The following is a 25,802-nucleotide window of genomic DNA, read 5'->3' on the forward strand; positions in this document are numbered from 1 at the left end:
ACTGGGGCTTCGCAGCTCCAGCCTCGGGATGACTCAGGTAGCACACCTGAGTGTCATTCAGAAAACAAGGGGAATGTGCTTAGATTCACTCGAAATCTTGGTGAGAGCAGAAGGGAGAGAAGAGGGAGTGGTAGAATGGGTGGACTGGGAGCAGAGGTAACCAATACAAGCAGGAGGTTAAGGCAGGAGAAACATTCCCTAATCGGCACTCCACCTATCATTTAGCCCAGTTTTCAGACTTCTGTAGCACCCCAACCCTGTCCTCAAAAAAAAAAAAAAATCTTAAACAGGACAAATAAATGAAAATAAGGGGCTCTGTTCGAAGGAGAGGGGAGACTTTTCACCATCCCACTATCACTGAGCCCCCCCTTATGTCTGTGCCTGAAAGGACCCTTCAGAGCACAATTCAGTTTCCTCAGGGTTACCCAAATCCCTCATTTTTAGGAATTCCTCATGAGGAAGCCAAGCTGCAAAAGAGGAGTAGATTTGCCCAAGGTCCCCAAACTGGCTGGTGGCCAGGCCACCAAGCCACACATCTCCCATTTCCAACTGAGAACTCTTTTCCTTACTTGATGAGCCTTTCCCCCATCCCCCAGGCCCACCTGGGGACCTGCCCACTTGGTTGTTGGAAAGGACTGCTCAGTTTGGATCTGCAAACAAAGTAGAGCCAGATTCTGAAATCTGAGGAAGCTGTATGCCTTCCTCAGGCCTTCTTAAAATTAAGGTGTGAGTACCCTCTAGTGGCAGAATGTTCCTTCAGGAACATTTCGCAAGATTCTTAAATTTTTCCTAAGTCCCAGAAGAATGCCAACACTGGTGGAGGGGGCGTACATCGGAGCCAGATGTGTGTGTTCCCCCTTCGCAGGGCCCCTCCATGGGAAATAAATTTCTGTGAAGGCTTATGTTGGTTTAAATTTTGCATGCTCATCTAAATCACGTACATCTTTGACTCAGCGTACACTTTTTCCCCTCAAAATCTTTAGTATAGTAAGTGCTCCAGAAAGTCCCTACCTCTTTATCCTCTAGACCCGTGCACTCTGAAAAACATGATGTCAAAACAAAACTCACATTCTGAGACTCAAACAAAGTTGAAGCTCTTCCCAATTCTGTTGGAACACAGGCTAGGTTTTGTGACCAAGGATGAAATAAAACATGAATAGGAATACAGTAAATAGAATTTTCTCAGTACAGCTGTGTCAAGCCTAGCACAAAGTCAGGGGGTAATGTGAGCAATGGAAATACAGCAGAGCAGACAGCCAGCATTTTACTCTCCCCTGGTGCTGAACTGCCCTCTTTTACCTGTGTCAAATAAGAGATGGTCACGCTGGTCTGTACGACCCTTCTGACCTTAAAATAATAATAATAGTAATAATAACAACAATGTCTTTTTGTTTCTGACTTCTTCCCTACTAAGCTCTGGGTCAATAGGGTGGGAGGAATTGCATGACAGGAAACAATCTTGGAATTCCCAGTGCTCCTGAAAGCAAAAGTATGGCCAGGATTTTTGCAGAAGTTGAAGACCAAGCTCCAATGGACCCTGTGGTGATAGGAAGCAATGAACTACCATTAATGGGTCTGGGATGGACTCCGATGTTACAGAGTGCCTCTCATGAAACACTGGGGAGCAACAGGGTGAGGACTCTAGGTTGAGACATTCTAGGGGAGAGAAGTTGAGTTATCTTTAGGCAAGATTTGCTTCGTATAAGGATAAGGAACAGATAGTGATTTCCCTAATCAATTAGGTTAGCTGTGATTATTGAAGCTGCATGTATGTTATGTGTTATGTGGCATGTTGGTAGGGGTGGGAGAAATACTGTGCCAAGTTAATATTTTTAATATTGATAAAAGATAAAGCTATGTGAGAGGGTAAAATATTCTCATCAAAGATTAATCCACAAGTCGGGGCGCCTGGGTGGCTCAGTCGTTAAGCGTCTGCCTTCGGCTCAGGTCATGATCCCGGGGTCCTGGGATCAAGCCCCACTTGGGGCTCCCTGCTCGGTGGGGAGCCTGCTTCTCCCTCTCCCACTCCCCCTGCTTGTGTTCCCTCTCTCACTGTGTCTCTCTGTCAAATAAATAAAATCTTAAAAAAAGAAAAAAATCTTAAAAAAAGAAAAAAAGATTAATCCACAAGAGAAAACTCAAAGCCTAGCCTGCGACCTGATGAAAACAGGCTAACTAAAGTTAGAACCCAGCCCTGGAAGTGATGTCAAATCAGACTGTACGTGTGAGCAATTCATCCTACAAATCCAGGGAAGCCAAGGATTAATTTTAAAAGGCCGAATAATTGATCTCCCGATGGTTTGGGTGACTTCTTCACTTTCAAAGATTGATCTGAACCCTTTTCATTGCTATTGTAGGGAAACCCCAGAGCTGGTGCTAATAGCCTACCAATACTCACAATTGTGCATTCAACACCTCTTAATTTTAATTACTTCCTTGTCAAGTAACAAACAGCATTGCCCCAATCCTCCTGCGTGCTCTCCCATCACTTCCACTTCCCTGGCCACTCCCTGGGGATCCCCAATGTCCCCACACCCAATAACGCCCAACGTAATATCTGGGGAAGCTCCTCCAGGAGCTGTGTTCATTCTGAACGGCCCTCTTGGAACTGGTTGTCAAAGATTTTGAGTATCAATGCTACCTGTAGGGGTGCAAATCAGCAGTCAAAGGATTATTGATTATAGACAATGATCTAGGGGATTAAAAGTCCTTCATCATTATTTTAATACCATCAGATTTATTCCCTTTAATCACAAACAGCTTTGCAAAGTTTCACTACAGTCAGTCAGGAAGGGAAAAGTTCTAGTAGGGTCTTCCACCTGCTAGTTGTCACTGTCATTCCTTCTTTCTAGCCTCTATTTCCTTGTCTTTGTCTAAAGAAGAGTATAGACCAGCCCAGGGGCTCCTCCTGGCTGCACAGAACCACCTGGGGAGCCTTTGAAAAAGCCCCATGTCCAGAAATTCCGACTTAATTGATCTGGGAGTGAGGTATCTGTGCGGTTTTGAGTTCCCAGTGGTTCTCTGTGCAGCCAGTGTAGAGAGCCAACGCATCAGCTGAACACGACCACCCCGGCACCCTGATTATAATTCAGTTGCTCCTCCCATGTCACCTATAAAACCAATTTGCTTCCTAGGACTGACAATAGGTGCTGGCTGCAGTCTGGCCCAAGTGAAAGACATTTTGGCTGAGCGAGTTTCCGAGCTTCCAGAGGAGAAAACTCAGACATACCGAGCCCTCCTGAAGCACCTGAGGAGTCTGGCGAGCCAGCAGATCCGGAATATGGCAGTACGTGCTGTGGACCGATCTGAGGCACACTGCATCTATTTCTTAATCTCACTGCAGTGTTGAAATAAGCATTGGCAGAATCAGTATGCAAAAAGGTCTCAGCAGATAGAAACGACAGGCACAATAAATAAATACTTAATATTCAACAAACATTATTAAAAATATATTTAAAAGAGGCCTCTAAGTCAAGTTCAACATAATAGCCAGGTAGCAATGTGGGTGGGCAAAGGAGGCCATAGTTTTGCTAGTTTCATGATAAGAGTATTTGTCTTGTCAAAGAACCTAATTCAGTTTTAGGCTGCATTAACAGAGGTATAGTACCTAAAATAAGGAGGGTAGCCTTCTCTACTCCATACTGTTCAGACTGCAGCTGGAGAATAATGCTTAGGTCTGAGAGTCACACTTTAAAGTCTGGGTATTTTTGACCACAGAAGAAACAGAAGAGACATGGGTTTTCAAAATAGGTATGCTCCCAAATGGTGTGTTAGAAATCCTTGGGCTATGGAGAATCGAGGGAGGACATATTTCCTTTGAGAAAGCTCTTCCTGTGATTCCTCCTGTCAAGAACCCTGACTAACACCTTACAGCCTGGCGAGGAGATGGTGGCAGGAGAGTGCGGGGTTGGAAACCATGTCAGAAAGAGGAATAGTGGGGGTTGGGACAGTCAGAGGGATCATGAGCACTGCCTTCAAATGTGTATAGACTCATGAGGGCAGATGTGATTGACTTCATATAATCACAAAGGGTAGAGGTAAGACTGATAGGGCAAAGTCCAGGGAAGCAAATTCAGCTCAGTGAAAACAAGAACTGGTCCTCACCCATGTTCCAGCCCAGACCACAGTAACCTAAGGTGGTTACTGGCGGCCAGTGACCTGGATGGCCAGTCATTTCCCTCCCACGTTCTGAGATGCTGTAGGCTCGACCAGATCCCAGAAGAAGAAAAGGGCAGCTCTCTCTTAGTGGTGTAGGTGTCCAGAGCCCCCACGCGCCCGCGTTGGGTCAGGCATGTTGGCGGCAGTGTTAGATGTGGGGCCGCAGCTCTGTAGCAGGTGCCACAGCCACCTGGGCCCTGGCCGAGGCTGAGCAGCGGGTGCTTCAGAATGGGCCATGGAGCCCAGCTACTTGGGTTGGAATCCCAGTCCTGCCCCTTCCTAGCTGGGAGACCCGGCTCAAGTTTCATAACTTCTCTGTGCCCCAGTGTCTTCATCTGAAAAATGGGGATAATGGTATCAATTTCCCTGGGTTGTTGAGCGAAATGAGTCAATGTGTGTAAAGAGGTAGAACAGACCGAATGCTGTGTGAGTGATAGTTACAATCAGTTCCTCTCCCAATCCGAAGTAGCAGGTGGGAGGGGCCTCCCAGACAGTCTGAATGGAGTCCCTCTGCCAAGAAGACCAAGACTCTTCGTGACACTTTCACAGCAAGAGGACCTTAAGCAGGTGCCTGTGGGGCATTGGATCTGAGGGATAGATTGACCGAGGCGATAACTATCTCTTCTTAGTCCTTAGGGGGACATATTATAAGCCGGCACTGCTATTCGGATCTGAATCCAATTTTGGCTGTGGGCAACGCTACCCTCAATCTGATATCAGAAGGTAAGCTACCCCAGAACATTCTGAATGGCACCTAAGATTTTCTATCTTTCTTTTAAGGTCCCTGGCTCTTAATACACCACGGGGAGGGGCGCCTGGGTGGCTCAGTCGTTAAACGTCTGCCTTCGGCTCAGGGCGTGATCCCGGAGTTCTGGGATCGAGCCCCAGCCCCACGTCAGGCTCTTCTGCTGGGAGCCTGCTTCTTCCTCTCCCACTCCCCCTGCTTGTGTTCCCTCTCTCGCTGACTGTTTCTCTCTCTCTCTCTCTCAAATAACTAAAATAAAAAAAAAAAAGTCCACCATGGGGAATTTGGGCTCCTGGAGGAAGGCACACTGATGCAAGGGAGTGGCCAGTGCTTTCTGCTGGCACCACACCCCACACACACACAGCACTCACCCCAACACAGCCGTGTGACAGCCAGGGGTGGTGTGCAGAGACTGAGCTGAGGGCTTTCTGCTGCCTGAGGACTGCTCCCTCCTCCTCTTCACCCCTACCCCTCTCAGTTGCTGTGTGTGAAGCCACGAGTCTAGGGAGGACACTCTGTAGACACCATGGGCTCTCTGGGGACAAGAGAAAGGGAATGATTAATTTTACAAGCTGGCTAAAAACATCATTCCCTTGGGGCCGTTCCGCGCAAAACTATCCTTGTCTCCCTGGAAACGCTCATCCCCCTCTGTGCCTCCGCTGCTCCAAGGATGCTGACACTCCCCTTTACTGGGCACTAACTGTGTGCCAGGCTGCGCAGGACATCTTACACACAGCCTGTCTAGTCCATCCAACCACCCAGCTGACGCCATGCGTAGAGACAGACACGGGATGGGAACCATTGTCTGCAACAGGCTGCCTCCCCGGGGCCTCTGCTTCTCCCTGTGATCGCTCCTCCCCATCCCTCACCCACAACCTATCACATACCCACTCCTTCTGTCCACCCCACTTGGACGGCCAGCTATTTACTTTTCCTGTGGGCTACTGGACCCAGGGGCTAGGGTGCAGGGAAGCAATCACAGTCTACTCCCCACATGACCTTTGGGGGTGTGTCTGACCAGGAATATATCACAGGTCATGTAACCCTCCCAAAGGGTTTGTGGGCCTTGATATGATCCCATCCCTAACTGGTGGGAAGTGTTGGGAGAGGCTTTGTGCAGTGGAAAAGCTCTCATGTCCCTATTCAGCTTTGCATGGGGCCGGCCTCACCCTGGCCTGGCCCTGTCAGCCATTTTCCTGAGTCCTCCCCGTCTGTGGTCCAAGACAACCCCAGCCTGACCCCCAAAGACCAGGAAAGAAGCAGCAAGACTCTGGAGCCTCAGGATAGCAAGGATAGCCTGGCCCTTCTACTACACTAATACTAGTAGTGCTGGTAGTACTAGCAGTACTAGTAGTGGTGTTCTCCTGCCGGGGTGTCGGTCGTTACCTTTGGCTTAAAGTCTCTGTTTTCCCCGCTTTGCCCAAGCCACCTCCACCCCGGGCGCAGCCTAGCTCCGGCAGAGCTGGTAGATAAGCTTGCGGACCCAGCATCAGGACAGGCCAGCCAAGGTCAGCAGGGGCTCCTTTGGGGTGCCCCTGCCTCCTTGGGGACCACCCCTACATTACAGTCAGCATCTTGCTGCTTTTGTCAGGCACAGAACCCACCTCAGACTCCGGGCTGTAGTTTGATCTCATCGCACTGTTCCGCAGCCACAAACCACTTTGTATAATGGGGGGAGGAGGGCAGGTAGGTAACTGCTCTGACCACTAAATTGTAGCAGTTGGGTGAAATGAGTTTTTGTGAATTGCTTGCTTCCTTTTAAGCGTGTAGGTATCCAACAGCAGCAGCAAGAGCAAAAAGCAAATGTGATGATTTGAGCTCTGCTACTAGCGGGAGTAAACCCTGGCTCCGCCGAAGCTGAGCCCTTACCTTGATCATATCACTGAACGAGTTAGGTTTAGTCAGCCAGCCTCTGCCTAAAGATGACAACGGCACAGGCCTAACCGGCTTTGGAGGTGGCAGGAGCCCCAGTGCACAGAGCACGCGGATGCCCTGGGTAGATGAATGGGGAACCCTGGGCTCTCACACACGCAGATGGCTGCCTCACTCAGGCCAGAGGAAGGTGCCCTTTTCCTCTTTGCTGCTGACATTTAAGAGTACAGAATACTTCGGCATTCCTTGTTGCAACTGTGCAGAAATGTCATTTTCTTTAACAGAAGGTACACGGCAGATTCCTCTAAACGAACATTTTCTTGCCGGGTTGGCAAGTGCAGACCTAAAGCCAGAGGAAATTTTGGAATCTGTGTACATCCCTCACTCTCAAAAGGTAAGAATTCTGCTGGTTGCTTTTGAGAGTTGTTTTTCCCTTTTCATAACTGGATGCAGTCATCTTTAGAAATCTGAAAACAGATGGAAGGAAAATAACTCTGCCCTGAAAACCTGTTTCCTGTCCACTGTGGGCTGGCCCAGCACTAAAACCCTCACACGCCCTTGGGCAAGCAGCTCTGGGGTGTGGATTTGGGGTTGTTGTTTCAGCTGTGGGGTGGGGCCCACTGAGGGCATGCGGTTGTACTCCCACACCCCTTTGTGTCTACAGACCAACTCTGGGAGGCAAAAATTAAAGCTCTCTCGCTATGGAATGAGCTTCTCTGCCTGACCCACAAAGAGGTGGTAGCTGGGGCTGGGCCTCTCCATTTCCCACTCTAGCTAACTCCAACAGCTCATAGGAACAGAGGGCCTCCAGATGATTGCTAACACAGGATATCTGGGGTTGATATGGCCACCCAGCTGGCTATGGCGTGAGTCCTCTGTCCTCACTCAATGTTCCGTGTCTCTCCCCAAAACCGTACCTGAATCCAAGAGGACAGTCTTCCCAGAGAGAGGCAATTACACACACACACACACACACACACACACTGATCAAAAGCCACGAGTTAGCTTGGTTATTGCAGGAAGTCTTATATTAAGTAATGTTTTCAGCCATGGGTGACCTTCATTTATTTTTCCTTTGCAATGGAAATTTTGAGGTGTGTTCTAGTGAAATGTGCATCTGTGCAAAGGCCCCAGACAGGAAACCAGGCCAACTCAAGAACAGCGCCCTCAGTGGCCTCACAGATGGAAACATACTTGAGACACAGGTCATCGCCATTAACCCCATCTCAAAACATCCACAGTCACGGTGCCAAAGAGCCCAGTGGGACAGCCATCACCCTCCTGACTCTTGTTCCTGATACAAGATTCCCTAGTCCACTGTCAGAAACTTCTAGTCAACTTCTTTGTGACCTTTGCAAAATGGAAACATAGTCGTTCTAGAAACCGAGAAATGTGGTGGGTCTGTTTGACACTGTAAGCAAATTGCACTTAGAAGCACCTGTGCTGGGAGGGCTCCTCTATCCTCACGAAAACAGAGGAAGCGGGAGACTAGAGGGAAGAGCTCCTGGAAGCAGAGCACATGGACATGATCCAGGCATCTGGGCCTCGGGAAAAGTGCACGGTTGTCCCTGTTCCTTGAGGGTACTGGGCACTGGGGCTGGGCCTTTGGGAGGACGCCATTCTCACTTTGAATGAGAACACACCCGACTTGTCCTCTACTCGTGCCAAGTGTCTTTTGTGTCCCCTTAGATTGAGTCTAAGTGATGAATTAGTGGCACCAAGAAGCAGAAACCATGCTCTTAGCTTTGACATGTCAAACAACCCCAAATGCTTCTTGTCTCCACAGTGGGAATTTGTGTCAGCCTTCCGACAGGCTCAGTGCCAACAAAATGCCTTGGCCGATGTGAACGCTGGCATGCGAGTCATCCTCAAGGAAGGCACAGACACCATCAAGGACCTGAGCATCGCTTACGGAGGGGTTGGGGCCGCCACGGTCAGTGCACAGAAATCCTGCCAGCAGCTCGTGGGGAGGTAGGCAGCGAACCCTGCATCCCAAAGGTGAAACTTGACATCAAAAAAAAAAAAAAAAAAAAAAAAAAAAAAGGTGGAAATCTGGCTCTGGCCAATGTTGTTAAAAGCCCTGGGAAGATGGAAACTCCTATCTGTAGAACCACTGCTTGTTCTTTCTGTAATTTTGCTAATAAATGAAAGCTCACTTGACTTTGATTAACAAGGCGCCATGCCTTGGGTGAGGGATACAACAAAACTGGCCCAGGACCACACGCACACCAGCACTCCAGCAGACCCACACCAGCCGGGGTCCAAGGGCGATTGTTGCTGCTGTCGCTGCTTGGGTGCATTCGATTTCTCCCTCAATAAAGGCCTGTCCAGTTCCTATGGAATTGTACCTAATGACCTATTTGTTTAATGCCTGGTTCCAGCATGGTCTGGCTCTTGAACGTGCTTGGTTCATGTCGCAATGAAATGGTCCCATCGTCACCCTGCCATGACTCTCAGGCCACTCAGTACCTGGATTTTCCTGAAGGTCTTGGTTAGGCGATTTCTAAGTTCCCTTCCAACTCATAAAAGGAGACCTGGGGTTTTCTAAATGGTCACTATCCAATATCTAGCACATGCTGTGAGATTGAAACTGCCCTTGAACTTGTCCCGTCCCTGCCTCCAACCCCACCAGGCCCTGGAATGAGCTGATGCTGGAGGAAGCTTGCAGGCTGCTTCTGGAAGAAGTCTCCCTCCCAGGCTGGGCTCCAGGGGGGAAAGTGGAATTCAAGAGGACTCTGGTGGTCAGTTTCTTCTTCAAATTCTACCTAGAAGTTCTGCAGGAACTGAAGAAGCTGGTAAAGCTTATGCCTGTAAGTGCTCTGGCGTTCCTGTCTCCTTGCAGACAAATGCTCCCAGCTTTTCCACTCCTTTTGCGACCTGTCTTGTGGGCAGCCTGGGCTATTACCTGTCACCTGTTCTGAGTCAGGCCTTGTCAGTTCCCAGCCACCCCTCCCGCTGGAGGGCTACTACACGAGGCTCGGGATGCCAGGCTGTCTGCATTTCACAGACGCTCACTGCGTGCCCTGAGCAGCATGGCATCACGGTACCCCTGCCTGCGGTGTGCAATTTCCTTTTCTTTTCAAATCAACTTAACTGAACTATAATTACATATAATAAAATGCACCTATTTAAGCTCAATGAGTTTTAACAAACGTGCAAACCCACATAGCTACCCTCAAACGAGGTATAGAGCATTTTCATCACCCCCAGAAGTACCTTTTGGCCCCTTTGCAGTCAGTCCTCCCAGCCCTGCCCCCAGGCAACTTCTGATCTGCTTCGTGGCACTAGAGATTAGGTTTGCCTGTTCTGAAATTTTATATTCAATATAAAAAGTAAGATAAAGCTTTATTTTAAAAAAATACTAAAATTTGTTCATATGCAAATATTTAAGTGGCTTCTTTCTAGACTTTCTGATTATAAACTTCTGGAATAAGTTAAGCAAAGTAAAACATTCTCTTTCTCTCCCTCTCTCTTTCCTTCCCCGCCTACCTTGTACCCCTGTTTCCAACCACACCCCAACACCCTTCATGTCACCCAAGGTGTCCGATTTTCATTTACTCAGAGGTAGACCCTCATCAACCACATTCCCAGGGTAATTATTGCCGCCGTCTAATTTCTGAATCAAGACACTTGGTGTGTTTCAGCCACCCAGAGAGCCTTCCCAATTTTAGTGCTAAATTGTTGTGTTGCTGAGAAAAAAACAACAGGACGTGGGCTCTTTTGTGTTTACCCAGCTCACTGAAAGGCCTCTCCATCCTCAGGGTGACTGGAGGATCAGATTCAAATCAGTCAGTCCAGCTCCTCCTTAGATGGAAAGGGAGGGAGGGCAAGACACCCTCAATAAAAAGGAGATCCTGGGAGGTGCTGTGGATCTTGGTCCTCTAGGCTACCCCAGGCTTGCAATTTCTTGGATATTTTAGCCAAGTCATTTTCACACACCTCAAAGCCCAGTTTAATCATAGACTAATCAGTTCGTCTTTATTGTTTTGAATTGTCTCTCAGGACAGCCATCATTATCCTGAAATTTCAGACCAATTCCTAAGTGCTCTAGAAGACTTCCCCATCACAGGACCCCAGGGAGTCCAAAGGTACCAGGTCAGTGAGTATAATGTAATGGAAACCTAGAAACTAAGAGATGAGCTATAGCTATGTGAACAAAGCAAGCACTTCAGAGTTGTGATTTATAGTTCTGACTTTCTAGTTGTTGCTGGTGCATTGCCCTTTGTTTAGACCAAGTCAGGGAGACACTGGACCTAGGATCAGGCCTGAGCTACCACTATCCACACTCGAGGCTGAACCAACCTGGACTGGTTTGATCATCTGACTAATAATTGATAATCTCCTCCAACTGATGTTCTTTGGGCATTTGTTTGAAGAGTACCTAAGCCAGGTGTGGGGGAAGGACTGAGCAAGACAGTAGCAAGTTTCAGCCTCCAGTCCTGATTGCAAATGTCTGATCTCCAGTCAGCAAAGCAAGAGCCCTGCTGGTACCTGAACCCCCCCCCCTTCCTGAAGGACAATTTAGAAAGTATCTATTATTATCTGTTAGCACCCAGCCCCTTCCCCCACCCCATCTACACACACAGATCTTCCTGGAGAAGAGTTCCAGAGTAAACACTTTCTCCATCGCCTTATCCTCCCAGTGATGTTTTTGGGCCACTTACAGGGGCAGCCAAGGCACTTTGGTCTGGATCTGGGTAGACTCCACTGCCATTTGCTCTCCACCCCTCCACCCTGCCCCAGGCCCTGTTCAAGTTGACGCTCAAGCTTTTGGCTTAGATTTTGGTCCCCCACCATTGGGATTTATATCACTTTAGGCTTCATCATCATGATCACTTTACGTGTGAACAGTTTGGTCATGAGAAAGGTAAGAAAGCAGGACAGGGAGACCCTCTGAATTCCAGAAAAAAAGCAGTTCAGGGACATGACTTGAAAAAAGAGGATGCTAAAAGGAAAAGCTAGGGCCCCCCGTCACTTACTTCACAATTCTGCAAAAAGGTCGGCATTGCCACATAACTGACAGGACAATTCCCCAGTCTAGTTACATCATTAAATTGTCACATTTATCATCGATCCACTCCAGTGTTTGTTGCCTGAGGGTGACTGATTTCTCAATCCTGAATCAGGAGTGTTGGTATTTGGCCAGGCCACTTCTGGAGATTCAAGTTTTCCAGGGCAACTCTTGTCTCCCTCTGCAGCGTGTGGGTTCTCACCAGTCCCTCCAAGATCCAGTTGGACGCCCCATCATGCACCTATCAGGTCTTAAACATGCTACAGGTGAAGCCATATTTTGTGATGACATTCCAATGGTGGATAGAGAACTTTTCATGGTTTTGGTGACCAGTACCAGAGCCCATGCAAAAATTATGTAAGTAAATGAAAAGCTTTCAAAAAAAAAACTTTTAAAAGCACACCTGCAGTTTCCCACAGAAGAATGTGCCTGTTCTGCCATGTCCTAAACCCAAAGAACCTAAAATTGAAAGAATAAAGAAAAGGTCACCATCCCTAAGAGAAGGAAGGGAGGGTATCTGGAAATGACCATTTAGAAAGAGAGAACAAAAATAGTAGTTATGGGCTCCTTGCTTCTATTCTAACCTCACAATTCCCCAGCTCTCTGCTGGAGCCTCAGGCATAACTCCCAGGAGTAACTCCGAGTAGGGCGATACTCAGCTGGTGATAAAACCCTGAAATACTGCATTTCTGAATGGTAATTGCCCACTATCCTAAGCTTCCTAAGAAGGTCCCTTGCCACAGCCACATGGGTGCTTCCTCCAGCTCCCCTCCAGTACCTGAAGTGTTACCCTGACCCAGCAGGGAGCCTCCTGGATCCTGGGGCAGGCCCGCTCTTATTGGTCAGGACCTAAGCTGTTATATATTTTGATTTTCAACAATGTTCTATCCTTCCCTTAGGTCTGGGGCCTTCAAAGTTTGCTGATTTCTTCTTAAATATTTATCTTTTTTCAGATCAGTTGATTTGTCTGAGGCCCTTGACCTACCAGGGGTGATTGATGTGATAACAGCTGAGGACATTCCAGGCACCAATGGGTCTGAGGATGACAAATTGATGGCTGTAGATGAGGTACAGAGCATGCCTTCTCAGGAGACTTTGTGTAGATAATCACCAACGTACCACCTCGAGTTGGTTTTCAATCACCCCCCTCCACCCCCACCCACTGGGGGATAGAAGTGCCAACTCGTCCAGCTTCTCTCTACACCTAACATCTTTATTCAGACAGACTTAGAAATTACATAGTAAAAAGGATATTTATTGCAGAAAAACAAGTCCTAGTTTTCCCACTGTGTGCTCTTGAGTCAATTTACTGTCGTCTGAAGAATAAGTGTAGGAACTGACTATATCAGGATAGAATACCCTAGAAAGATCTAAAAAGGAGAGTACAAAAAAAATACAGCTACTCCCTGTTATTTATACTGAATTCCCTCCCTTCCTGGAACAACCCCACATACACACCCCCAGCCCCCACTGACTCTTACAGACGCCATTTTTGATAAAGTTGCTCTTGCCATCTTTGACCTTTTAATTCAATTCTACAATCATTCATTGAACATTTGCTTTTGGAACCAGGCTACCTTGGTTCATGTTCCAGCTCCACCCTCACTAGCTGTGTGCCTTTGGGTATTATTACGTAAAATGGGAATCATCATAGCACCAACCCCATTGTGTTATTGTGAGAGTTAAATGAGTTAATGCACATAAAATGCTTACAACAGTGCTTGGCACCTGAAGGCTCTCAGTAAGTGTTAGCTGCTATCGTCACATCTCAATGAGTCACACAGACCGTTTCTCCTTCAGCCATGAAACAAATCACTGTTCTTTTGGTTGAACTCCACATGAAGAGGTCAGCTGTTACTTAAGAACTATATTATCTGCTCAGGAGGCCATAAAAAAATACCACAGACTGGGTCACTTTAAAAAAACAGAAATTTATTTTCTCACAATTCTGGTGGCTGATCACCCGAGATCAAGGTGTTGGCCGGTTTGGTTTCTCCTGAGGCCTCTCTTCTTGCTTTGCGGGTGGCCATCCTCTCACTATGTCCCCACATGACCTTTTGTCTATGGATGAGCCTCCCTGGTGTCGCTTCCTCTTCTTACAGGAGCATCAGGCATATTGGATTAGAGCTCCACCCTGATGACCTCATTTAACTTTAATTGCCCCTTTAAAGGCCCTGTCTCCAGATATCATCACATTGGAGATTAGGCCTTCAATATATGAGTTTGGGAAGAAAGAGGGGACAGGAATCACATTGTACAAAAAACACTCCTTATCTTAAACTCCAAAACAATAAATGATATGTGAAGATGACACATGTGAACCAAGCTTTACAGAGGACACAGCAGATTCAGGTCACAGCCAATCTCACATCCACCCTGGGGCTGATATTCATTGAGTAAAATGGTCAATGGAATCATCTATCTTATTTAAATTATTTTTTTAATTAAAAATTTTTTTAGCCAAGCACATGTAGTTGAATGTGACCTCCAGTATGATTATTGTTAAACAATAATAACTAAGACCAGCCACTGGTGAGTAAGATCATTTCTACAGATATTTTTCTACCTGCTTTATGCACGTACTTTCCGCAGGTGCTTTGCGTGGGCCACATCATCTGTGCTGTGGTTGCAGAGACAGAAGTACAGGCAAAGAGTGCAACTGAAAAGATAAAGATCACCTATGAAGATCTGGAGCCAGTAATCTTCACCATCAACGTAAGCAGGGCTGGCTGGTTTCTTTCCTGTAAGGTTGTAAAATCAAAAGCACCTTTATAAATTTCTTTTTTTAATTTTTTAAAAAATTTTATTTATTCATTTGAGAGAGATTGGGAGAGCATGAGCAGGGGGAGGGGCAGAGGGAGAGGGAGAAGCAGGCTCCCCGCTGAGCAGGGAGTCCAATGTGGGGCTGGATCCCAGGACCCCGAGATCAGGACCTGAGCCAAAGGCAGACGCTTAACTGACTGAGCCACCCAGGTGCCCCCACCTCTGTAAATTTCTTAATGCAAAACTAATTCTAACTTTTTCTAGTCACTGACTTGTTCTGGAAAAACCAGAACCAAAACCTTCCTCTGGAAGGAATTATTTGTATGAATTGAAATTAGCTTGGGCCCTAAGAAATGGGGGGGGGGGAACACACCAAGACTGAAGGTTCTTTCTCTCTCACATTCAGAAAATCTAGAAGGGGTTAGTCCAGGGCTTATGTGGGGTTCTATGTGTCAGGAATCTGGGCTCCTTCTATCTAGTTGCTGCCTCATGAGTGGTTTCTACACTCCAGGTCACACTTTGGTCCACAATGGCTGCCGAAGCTTTGGCCATTAAGTCCACATTCCAGACAGCAGAGAGAATGAGATGATGAAGAAGGGCCTATCCCTTCCCTTTAAGGACACTTCCCATATCTCATTGGTTAACACCTAGTCAGATGCCACACCTACATGCAAGGGGAGCTGGGAAATGTAGACTTCATGCCAGGTGACTACATATTCACTAAAAATTGGGGAAGATGATGAGAATGGATATTTAGAACAATCATGCTTTCAGGGTAGGGCCTAAAAACAGAGGGACTTTCATGATGGAATTCCATAGAAATTTCCACTCGTATTTTTGGGTCTAGCTGATGGAATGCAAATGCTATTTCCAAAGCAGAAAGAATGAAGTTAGAATAGAAAATTCAGATATAGCCTGGGATTTGCAGGTTCTAACTCCATGAAGGGCAAGTTCAGAGTAATTGAGTTGGGAAAAGCTTTCTTATTTGTGCACTTGTGACAGAAAATATAATTTTTTCAAAGGCCTCAGTGAACCACTTGACATTTTTTTAAATGTGCCTAAAACATACAACTTGCTCAATATTCAAAGTGTTAAAAAGGTCATGCTTCTTGATCTTTCTAAACCAAATCAATTCTGTTCCAAATTCCCATTTTGCCAACTTTGCAAGAAGTCCAGATCCTTTTCCTTGGCTCACTCTCCGTCCCTGGGTTGTACTAGGATTCTAATATCAGTTTTTGAAATCTCAATTCTAATCCCATTTCCTCAAGGGGCAAATGGCACCCAGAAGAAAAACCATGAAATATCCTGGGAGAATGGTTAGAGATCTAGAGTTCTCTCAGAATGGAACTGTCCAGAGTCACCTAAAAATTTCTTTTGTGAAGTTAAAAATAGAGCTACCCTATGACCCAGCAATTGCACTACTGGGTATTTACCCCAAAGATACAGACGTAGTGAAGAGAAGGGCCATATGCACCCCAATGTTCATAGCAGCAATGTCCACAATAGCCAAACTGTGGAAGGAGCCAAGATGCCCTTCAACAGAAAAATGGATAAAGAAGATTCCATATATACAATAAATAAAGATTCCATATATACAATGGAATATTACTCAGCCATCAGAAAGAACGATTACCCAACATTTGCATCAACATGGATGGGACTGGAGAAGATCATGCTAAGTGAAATAAATCAAGTAGAGAAAGACAATTATCATATGGTTTCACTCATTTGTGGAGCATAAGAAATAGCAGGGAGATCGGTAGGAGAAGGAAGGAAAGAATGAAGGGGGGGGTAAACAGAAGGGGGAATGAACCACAAGAGACTATGGACTCCCAGAAACATACAGGGTTTTAGAGGGGAGGGGGGTGGGGGGATGGGCTAGCCTGGTGATGGGTATTAAGGAGGGCACGTATTCCATGGAGCACTGGATGTTATAGGCAAACAATGAACCATGGAACACTACATCAAGAACTAATGATGTACTGTATGGTGACTAACATACCATAATAAAAAAAAAATTTTCTTTTGTGAAGGAAAGTAGGTAACAAAATAGCCATATATACCAATACTTATTCACTCATACATCCATTCACTCATTTCAATGACTGTAGAGGTGAGCAGCAGTGGAGGGTAGTGGCTAAAAGCACAGATTCTGGAATCAAACTGCAAGGTTTAAACCCTGGCTGCACACCTGACTAACTTAGGTGAGTTAAGGTGCCATGGTTTCTTTACCTGTAAAATGGAGATAATAATAATACCTACCTCATTAAGCTGTTACAAGACTAAATGAGTTATTACATGGAAAACACTTAGCACAGCGCCTGGCACATACTCAATCCTCACTAAATAAAGCACATATTACAATAAGATCAAATGATCTCATGACGCATTTCCAGTATGGCAATAAACCTACTTCCACATGAACTTGGGTGACTCATTGAGATCTTGGTGTAGCAGAAAATGAAAAATTCCACTATCTGGTACCCATTTTCTGCTGCTTTAAGAAATCAAGTATTCTTCACCAGGCAAGAGGCTTCTGAAATTTAAACCGGGGCTTGAACGCTGCCTCTATCTCTTATTTTCGTCATGACTTCAAGAATGGTATTTAACCTCTCTAAGCCCAGTCTCTTCATCTGGAAAACAGAGATCATAATGGAATTAATGTGAGAATGTATGTACATGCATTGTGTATTGTGCAGTGCTTAACACAAAGCAAGCACTCAGTAAATATTGGCTCCTCTCATTATCATTATCATAATGAGTAAGATAGATGCTGAACTCTAAGGCTATTGGAGAGAAAGAATGCAGGAGGCAGGTGCCATTCTGAAGTATGGAAAATCACATTGGGCCTAAAGGCTCACCAAGGATCAGCTGTCAATAGGTGAATTCACAGAGCCTCGGAATGGGACAGCTTCGAGGCTTCATGTGTAGTCAGTTCACACTATTGTCAGAAAGAAAACACAGAAGAAAGGACTAGAAAGGCTCTTACAAGATGTGCCAAATACCCAAAGAAATGAACAAACTTCCTACAGTGTCTATTGGGCTTTCTTGCTCAGAGATGTGTTAGGACTTGGGTCTTCTCCATCAACTTGGCCTCAGTTCTTTAGATCCCTGAGTTAGAGGTTCTTGTACATGAGTTACTAAGTCTGACACAAGTACTTTTCTTCAGGAAGAAGATAAAGAAGGCGCGCCAAAACCTCACCCCTACTGCAGTTAAACCTTTCACCTGTTCCCTGGACATACACACTGAAGATGAGAAATGAGTATTGATCATCCTGGGCTATCATAGCATCCCCAGATCTCAATTCTTAACATTTCCCTAATCCTCCTTATTGGTTTTCCCTGCAATCTAGAAGACATCTTTCTGACATCCATCTCATCTCTGCCATGAGCCCACTACTCTAGTACTCCCTTACTTGATGACTCCCTTCATGGCTATTTTGGGGAGTTTACTGGCCTTTGATGAAGAAAAAAAAATGCCATTGGAAGAAAAAATTTTTTTAAATTGGCTTGTGTGGTTTTCTTCTATCATTTAGGATGCCATAAAGCACAACTCATTCCTATGCCCTGAAAAAAAACTTGAACAAGGAAACGTTGAGGAGGCATTTGAAAAAGTCGATCAAATTGTTGAAGGTAAGTGGCTCAGGATATTTAATAGAATCGTTGCAGGTTCTATTCCAAAGCAGACATTGAGAGCGTGTGATTTTCTCTGAGAAAGGGCATCATCTAAAGACTTAGTATTTTGCCAAATTTCTCTTATATCTCTTCCTTTCAGACTGTGAGAGTGTGTATGTATGTGTGCTAGCCTTTGGTGGTGGGGGCGGGGAGCAACAGAATATATAGAAGAAAAGTCCCTAGCACTTTGATTAGTCAAGGACAGAGGAATAGAACCAGACACTTTGAACTTGTTATCCAAAACTGTAGTCTCAGAAACAGATTCCCCTCAGTTGCCACAGGACAACTGCCTGATCCATCAGTTCTTTGTTCCAAACAAATCCACTCTGGTCAGTCCACATCTTACTTGCTTTTTAATTCCTCAACATGGTAGTTTCCAACTAGCACACACTTTCAAGAATTTCCCTGTCTTGCACTTAACAGGAGAGGTCCACGTTGGAGGACAGGAACATTTTTACATGGAAACACAAAGAGTGCTTGTTATTCCGAAGGCAGAGGACAAGGAACTGGACATTTATGTGTCAACACAGGATCCAGCCCACGTACAGGTGAGGTCCAGGATCGCCTTTACCTTCCCAACTTGCTAATTCCATCATGGCCTTCGATCCCACAGCCTCACAGTTGGCAGCCATTTTACCTGTAGAAACTTGATGCCCAGGTACTAGACACCCAGTGGAGCAACTTAAATACCAGAACCCTTTTATTTTTTCTGGTCCTGTCAAGTAAATAAAAGAACAGTCGAGGTGAAGGGGATTAAGAGTACACTTACCATGATGAGCACTGAGTAATGTAGAGAATTGTTGACTCACCATATTGTACACCTGAAACTAACATAACACTGTATATTAACGGTATTGGAATTAAAATTAAATAAAATTAATTAAATCAAAATTTAAAAAAAAGAACAGCCACAGTCACTTCAGATTTAAAGAGTGCATTCATCTGCAACATGTGTAAATGAACTCTATGATTGGATGACAACACTGAATTATATCTGTATGTGATTTTTCTCTAAAATAATCATTACAGATAACCTTTGGAGAGAATACATCACTTTATAGCACATTTTCATTTCCCAGTCGCAAAGTGCCCTAGGTTTTAGCTGCAGACATCTCCTTTAGCAAGTCGTCCTGAGTTTGCTGATTTTCACCTTGTTGGGACTTCAGGTCTAGGCATTTGGCTATGATTCCAGCTTCTGACAGGAATCTAGGACTCAGACAGTTTCCCTTCTGGAAAATACCATTTTTCTGCTGAAAAGGCTGTTCTGTAAGATTAATGATGTTTATGAATCAATAGAGCTCTGAAAGACAGATTTAGACTATCTTAGTTTTTGTTGGTCTTTTTTTTTTTTCTGACGGTGGGTGTGGATGAATATTGCTATGATGTTGTTTCAGAAAACAAAAGGCTTCTTTGCCATTTCTTGTAAAACTTTTCCTTTATTTAACTTTTACAGAAAACAGTGTCCTCTACTTTAAACATCCCCATCAACAGGATCACCTGCCATGTCAAACGGGTGGGTGGAGGTTTTGGTGGGAAAGTAGGAAGACCAGCTGTATTTGGAGCTATTGCAGCTGTGGGCGCTATCAAGTAAGTGCGGTTGGGAAAACAGGAGGGTGTAAAATGTACAGAGCTAAGGGTAAATCAGTGGACTGAGAGTCACTCGGACTGCTGTCGTAACCACCTGAGTGTCCTTGGGCAATTCAGGCTCCTGTCTCTTTTTCTTTATAATTACAGATACAATACCCACCCTCTTAGAGTTTTTGGAGAACTCAAATGTACATAGGACTTCAAATAGGCTAATTTGCTATAAAAAGGAAAAGTGATATTATGAGTTAAACAGCTCCAGGGCTGAGGCTGACCTGTCCTTGAGTTTCAGGGAAGGTGACCCATTTAGGGGTGGGACAAGTATCCTGCCCAAGTGGAACACCAAAGGGGGTGGGTCCTTCCCCACTTTTCCTTCCTACTCCAGTTGCAGACAGGGTGGAGCGAGGAAAGAAAGGCTCCCACCCTCTGCCTCTCTGCACCTGGGAAGGGCTGGCTATTCAATGTTTTCTTAATGACAGATGGCATCCTCAAAGAAAGTTCCCGGGCTAACCTCAGCCGGAAGGCTTGCTCCTTTGCTGTTCATGCTGTTCAAGTTGCTGGCTTTTTTGTTCCTTGTTCATTTTCTATGGCTGTTTCTTGGTAGTAACAAGTACTGTCAGAGCCCCAGTCAGTCCACAAAGTTTAAAGGTCCTGCTTCCTTTGACAAATTCTGTGTAGTTCAGACCTAGCTCCTAAAGCACTCAGATGTGAGTCTCTTTCAGCAATGAAAGGTGGAAAATCACAAGATCCGAATCCCATCTCCAGTTCGTTCCATAATGAACCTCTCTATTCACACCCACCAAGTACCCAGCAAGGGATAATCAGTTCATCATACTCCCACCAGGCTTTGTGCCTTTAAGACCTCTCAAGCATTATTGCACATTTGAATTATCTAGGGAGCACTTAAATCCCAATGTGTAGGCTGCCCCATAAAGATCCAGGCATCACTATATCTGAAATTACCCCAGTGGTGCCACTGTGCAGCCAAGTGTGGGAACCAGTGCCTTAAGCTACAACCCTGCCTTAGCACACATCTGGCATGCATTTAGTAGTTCCTAGAGCAGGGTTTTCAAACTCTTCATAATAAGACTCTCCCAGGCCCATAGAAATTCCTGCCTCCCCATCCCAGACCCACCAAATCAGAATCACCAGGGGATGGACCCAGAAACTTTCCATTTAATTGATGCTCCAGGTAGTCTCCACCATTAAAAAAACAAAAACAAAAACACAAGAAAGCAAAAAAACAGGAAATCTTGTACCAGAATTGTAGTTTTCAACACATACCTGAAAATACCTGCATAAGAATCACTGAGAAAAATGCCAATTCTGGGGCGCCTGGGTGGCACAGCGGTTAAGCGTCTGCCTTCGGCTCAGGGCGTGATCCCGGCGTTATGGGATCAAGCCCCACATCAGACTCCTCTGCTGGAAGCCTGCTTCTTCCTCTCCCACTCCCCCTGCTTGTGTTCCCTCTCTCGCTGGCTGTCTCTATCTCTGTCGAATAAATAAAAATAAAATCTTTAAAAAAAAAATGCCAATTCTAGGGCACCTCCCTAACGTATTGAATGAGAGTCCTAGACTAAGACTCAGGAATCTGCATTTTCACCAACCTACCAGATGATTCTTTTGCAATCCAAAGAGTCCGGAACCGTTGCCCTAGAGATACAGAAAGGCTAAAGCTCCGACTACCCAAGGGCTCAACCTGGCCAACAGAGTAGCGTTCATGGGTAGAAATGAAGATCTAAACTCAGCAGGCTAAGGACAAGTACTTGGCCTTGTTTTTGTAGTTGTGTTGTTAAATTTGCCTTTATCTATTCCCATTATTTCTCTTTTGTCACTAGTTGTAGGGATATGCAAAATGGCTGGACCTGGGTAAGCATCAAATCTGAAGCCGTAAGAATACAAGTTAGGGACGCCTGGGTGGCTCAGTCGGTTAAGTGTCTGCCTTCAGCTCAAGTCACAATCCCAGGGTCCTGGGATCAAGTTTTGCATCAGGCTCCCTGCTCAGTGGGGAGCCTGCTTCTCCCTCTGCCTGCTGCTCCCGCTGCTTGTGCTCTCTCTCTCTCTTTCTCTCTCTCTGACAAATAAATAAATAAAATCTTTAAAAAAAAAAAAAAAAAAGAACACAAGTTAACTGGCATGTGACATTGATCACTTTAGCTAGATCTCCAACCATTGAGTTATAGGCTACAGAGGCAGTAGTAATTTGGTCGCGTGTTAATTCAGATCAGTGCCGAGCTCATTGCATGCACTCAGGGACTATCTATGGGATGAATAGAGAGTTAAATGAATGGTTGGATAAATGGGTGGGAGAATGGATGGAGGATGGATGGGTAAAAAGGTAGATAGATGGATGGGTGGATAGATAGTTAAATGAGGGGTTGAATGAATGGGTGGGTGGATGTTAGATGGGGAGATGGATGAATAGGGGAATGGATGGATAGGTGGATGAAATGGGTGGAGAATCTGACTAAGATTTGTTTTCTTTAGAACTGGTCATCCCATTCGTCTTGTTCTTGATCGCAAAGATGATATGTTAATAACTGGGGGAAGACACCCATTATTTGGAAAATATAAAGTGAGTATTAAAGATGAAATTATTAAAATACCTCATTTTATCTGAGTGGTTTTATCATTTTCTATTATTTTGATTTTGCTAAATTCTAAAAACAATAATCTTACCTAAAATATTAAATGAAAATGCTATGTATTTGAATACTCATAAATGTTATGAGGAACTTTAAGTAAATCTAGTATGGGTTATGAAAAAATTGAATGATAAAAACACAACTTCAAATGATAAAAAATTATTAAATGAGTAAGATTTTCGTTAGTGTTTCCTCAAAGACAAAAAATGAAATAAACTATAAGCACTTGTTACAACAAAACTTCTTGACTATAAAAATATTTTGTAGTAGGGGTGCCTGGGTGGCTCAGTCGGTTAAACGTCTGCCTTCGGCTCAGGTCATGATCCTGGAGTCCCAGGATTAAGCCCCACATCTGGCTCCCTGCTCAGCTGGGAGTCTGCTTCTCCTTCTCCCTGTGCCCCTTTCTCCAACTCCCCTCCCCGCCCCCCACTCATGTGCGCTCTCTCTCTCTCTCTCTCTCACTCACTCTCTCTCCCAAATAAGTAAATAAAATCTTAAAAAAGAAAAAATATTTTGCAGTTGAAATGTTTGGAAATAATTTTACCATTTTAACTACAAAATCATTTTTCCAAGTGTTTCTGCCAAGTTGTAATGAAAGTGTCACAAAAGATCTTTGCAAATGGGAAAAAAAGGATCCACTAACTAATGAAATAATTTTAAATTGTTTCAAACCACACTCATTGCATTTAATGCAACTATGTCATAAACACCATTAAAAATACTATTAACAGGGGCGCCTGGGTGGCTCAGTCGTTAAGTGTCTGCCTTCAGCTCAGGGTGTGATCCCAGTGTTCTGGGATCGAGCCCCGCATCGGGCTTCTCTGCTGGGAGCCTGCTTCTTCCTCTCCCACTCCCCCTGCCTGTGTTCCCTCTCTCGCTGGCTGTTTCTCTCTCTGTCAAATAAATAAATAAAATCTTAAAAAAAAATACTATTAACATATAGTTGACAACAACAGTACTTTTCAAATTTGTGACTGAGTTTTTAGGATAGTTCTAATGTAATATTTCTGTATCAAAGACGTTTTATCTGGGAATTGCTTATAGTCTACCTGATGTCATTGCCTTAGATTACTAAAGTATAATATTTCCTGGATTACTAAAGCCATACCACAGCACCATTTTATTTCTTCCATTGGCATTAGTAATTTTTATAATTAGTGAGAAAAGGACCACAGTTGGCCATTAAATTTTTTATTTGCCTTCAAATGCACAGAAATTAATGCAACTACTATTATCTTCTCGCACCAAGAACAATGTAGAGGCACATTCTAGGATTATGGCACTGTGTTTTGTTACGGTAGTTGTTGAGTTCTTCAGATTTGGCCTGAGTTATAAATCAGGCTTTATTCATATTGCATTTATGAGACTGTTTCAGTACTAGTACTTATTAAGAAGGTTCTAGACTGTAAATATTTTGGTAATTATAGTAACGTATCATAGTAATGTAAAGTATAATTAAAATGAGGGAAATAGACTTTGGAAAATCCAAATTTTACTTTATTTTTAAAGAAATATAATTTTACCTCCAATATAGTAAGATGTGGGTGGTGAGAGAGAGGTGTGTATGTATATGAATATAGAGACAGAGATCCTCATTCAAACCTAGCTAACAAAGTTTTGCTAAGAGCTATTTGTAAATTAGCATAATAGATGTTTATGTGTAAATAGGTTCTTCTGAAATTCTTAAAAAGTTTATGAACAGTTTAAGAATTCTCTCTACTACCTTATTTATTATACTGTTTTTTTTATAAAGATTTTTTATTTATTTGACAGAGATAGAGACAGCCAGCGAGAGAGGGAACACAAGCGGGGGGAGTGGGAGAGGAAGAAGCAGGCTCATAGCAGAAAAGCCTGATGTGGGGCTCGATCCCATAACGCCGGGATCACGCCCTGAGCCGAAGGCAGACGCTTAACCGCTGTGCCACCCAGGCGCCCCTATTATACTGTTTTGCTTAGCAATCCTTTCTTCATGAAAAGTCACAGGTAAACTTCAACCTAGCACTTGTCAAAATTACGATAAACTCTGAATTTGTGGATTTTTCTACACGTGCTAAGTGCTCTGCTTTGTTATCCAACATCTCCATAGATGATAATAGCCATATAGTTGTGCCCATTTTCAAAAAGGCAAAGGGGGGCGTCTGGGTGGCTCAGTCATTAAGTGTCTGCCTTTGGCTCAGGGCATGATCCTGGCACTTTGGGATGGAGCCCTACATCAAGCTCCTCCGCTATGAGCCTGCTTCTTCCTCTCCCACTCCCCCTGCTTATGTTCCCTCTCTCGCTGGCTATCTCTATCTCTGTCAAATAAATAAATAAAATCTTAAAAAAAAAAAAAAAAGGCAAAGAGACCAGGGCCAATCCTTTTCTGGTAGAAGTACAACAAGAAGTGGGAAATTTTCAACCTGAGCTATGCAGACCAGCAGGTCTAGGTGGGTGGGAGGGGAGTGGCAACTTCAGAAAAATACAAGGTGCTCCTTTGAGTCCCAGTAAGAACAACAGCACTAGCTCACATTTGTGACATCCTTATTCACAAAGCACTTCATCAGCTCCCTAAAATGAGAGCAGCTGTTCTCATGTCCATTCCCCAGCCTCAGCTTCCCAAGCTTTCCCATGACGAGATGCACTGATTCATTCCCACGCACTCTGGAATTCCAGAGACTTTTCCACAAGGGGGAGAAACTATAGACTAAATTAGAAGGAAAACTAGTAAAAAGTGAAGGAGACTTTTGATGACTGGGTGGCTCAGTCATTTAAGCACTGACTTCAGCTCAGGGGGATTGAGGCCCCCACAATGAGACCTCTGTGGGGCTCCTTGCTCAGTAGAGAGTTTGCTTCTCCCTCTCCCTCTGCACCCCCCAGTCATGTGGGTGCACTGTCTCTCTCTCTCTCTCTTTAAATAAATAAATAAATAAAATATTTTTTTAAAAAGTGAAGGAGACTCCAAGAAACAAGGAAGAAGAGGGTAGCAATTATACACCAGGAGGCAAGCAAGAACTTTGGAATTCCATACTGACTGCGAAGCCAGAAAATGATGCCTTGAAAGGAAGGGCTCAGCAAAACTCAGCTCAGAGGAGGTTTCTTTGTCAGGCAAGCGATGGCCAGGGGTGGCACACCACCAAGCAAATGGGAGCAGAGTCTGCCTTCAATCCCACTCCATCCTAGGGTTGGGTTGGGACTTAAACGTGGCTTGTAAATTTTAGACAGATCATATAATGTCCTTCATTTGGTGACAGGTGGGATTCATGAACAATGGGCGAATCAAAGCTCTGGACATCGAGTGCTTTGTCAACGGAGGATGCATGCTGGATGACTCTGAGCTGGTATGTGCATCAGAAGCCAGCACCAGCGTTCA

The 25,802-nt window shown here is 44.7% G+C and overlaps 1 protein-coding gene and 1 long non-coding RNA gene across 6 annotated transcripts in view; one reads left to right on the forward strand and one right to left on the reverse strand.

Annotated features, from left to right (window-relative positions):
• AOX2 (aldehyde oxidase 2) overlaps positions 1-25,802 on the forward strand; it is an 80,887-nt gene that overhangs the window by 21,306 nt on the left and 33,779 nt on the right. For all 4 annotated transcript variants that reach the window (XM_002915840.4, NM_001304852.1, XM_034641120.1 and 1 more), the window contains 14 exons: positions 3,135-3,286; positions 4,788-4,881; positions 7,060-7,169; positions 8,562-8,746; positions 9,408-9,585; positions 10,778-10,870; positions 11,974-12,143; positions 12,740-12,854; positions 14,379-14,501; positions 18,086-18,182; positions 18,648-18,772; positions 19,678-19,811; positions 22,296-22,383; positions 25,684-25,770. In XM_002915840.4, coding sequence (XP_002915886.1) covers positions 3,135-3,286; positions 4,788-4,881; positions 7,060-7,169; positions 8,562-8,746; positions 9,408-9,585; positions 10,778-10,870; positions 11,974-12,143; positions 12,740-12,854; positions 14,379-14,501; positions 18,086-18,182; positions 18,648-18,772; positions 19,678-19,811; positions 22,296-22,383; positions 25,684-25,770 — 1,751 coding nt within the window. The remainder of the gene's footprint in view (positions 1-3,134; positions 3,287-4,787; positions 4,882-7,059; positions 7,170-8,561; positions 8,747-9,407; positions 9,586-10,777; positions 10,871-11,973; positions 12,144-12,739; positions 12,855-14,378; positions 14,502-18,085; positions 18,183-18,647; positions 18,773-19,677; positions 19,812-22,295; positions 22,384-25,683; positions 25,771-25,802) is intronic.
• The window catches only part of LOC117801120, a 36,794-nt gene continuing 25,405 nt past the window's right edge, over positions 14,414-25,802 (reverse strand). For both annotated transcript variants that reach the window (XR_004623559.1, XR_004623558.1), the window contains exon 3: positions 14,414-14,527. This is a non-coding gene — a long non-coding RNA (uncharacterized LOC117801120). The remainder of the gene's footprint in view (positions 14,528-25,802) is intronic.

Source organism: Ailuropoda melanoleuca, chromosome 2 (genome assembly GCF_002007445.2).
Source record: "Ailuropoda melanoleuca isolate Jingjing chromosome 2, ASM200744v2, whole genome shotgun sequence".
Lineage (NCBI taxonomy): Eukaryota > Metazoa > Chordata > Mammalia > Carnivora > Ursidae > Ailuropoda > Ailuropoda melanoleuca.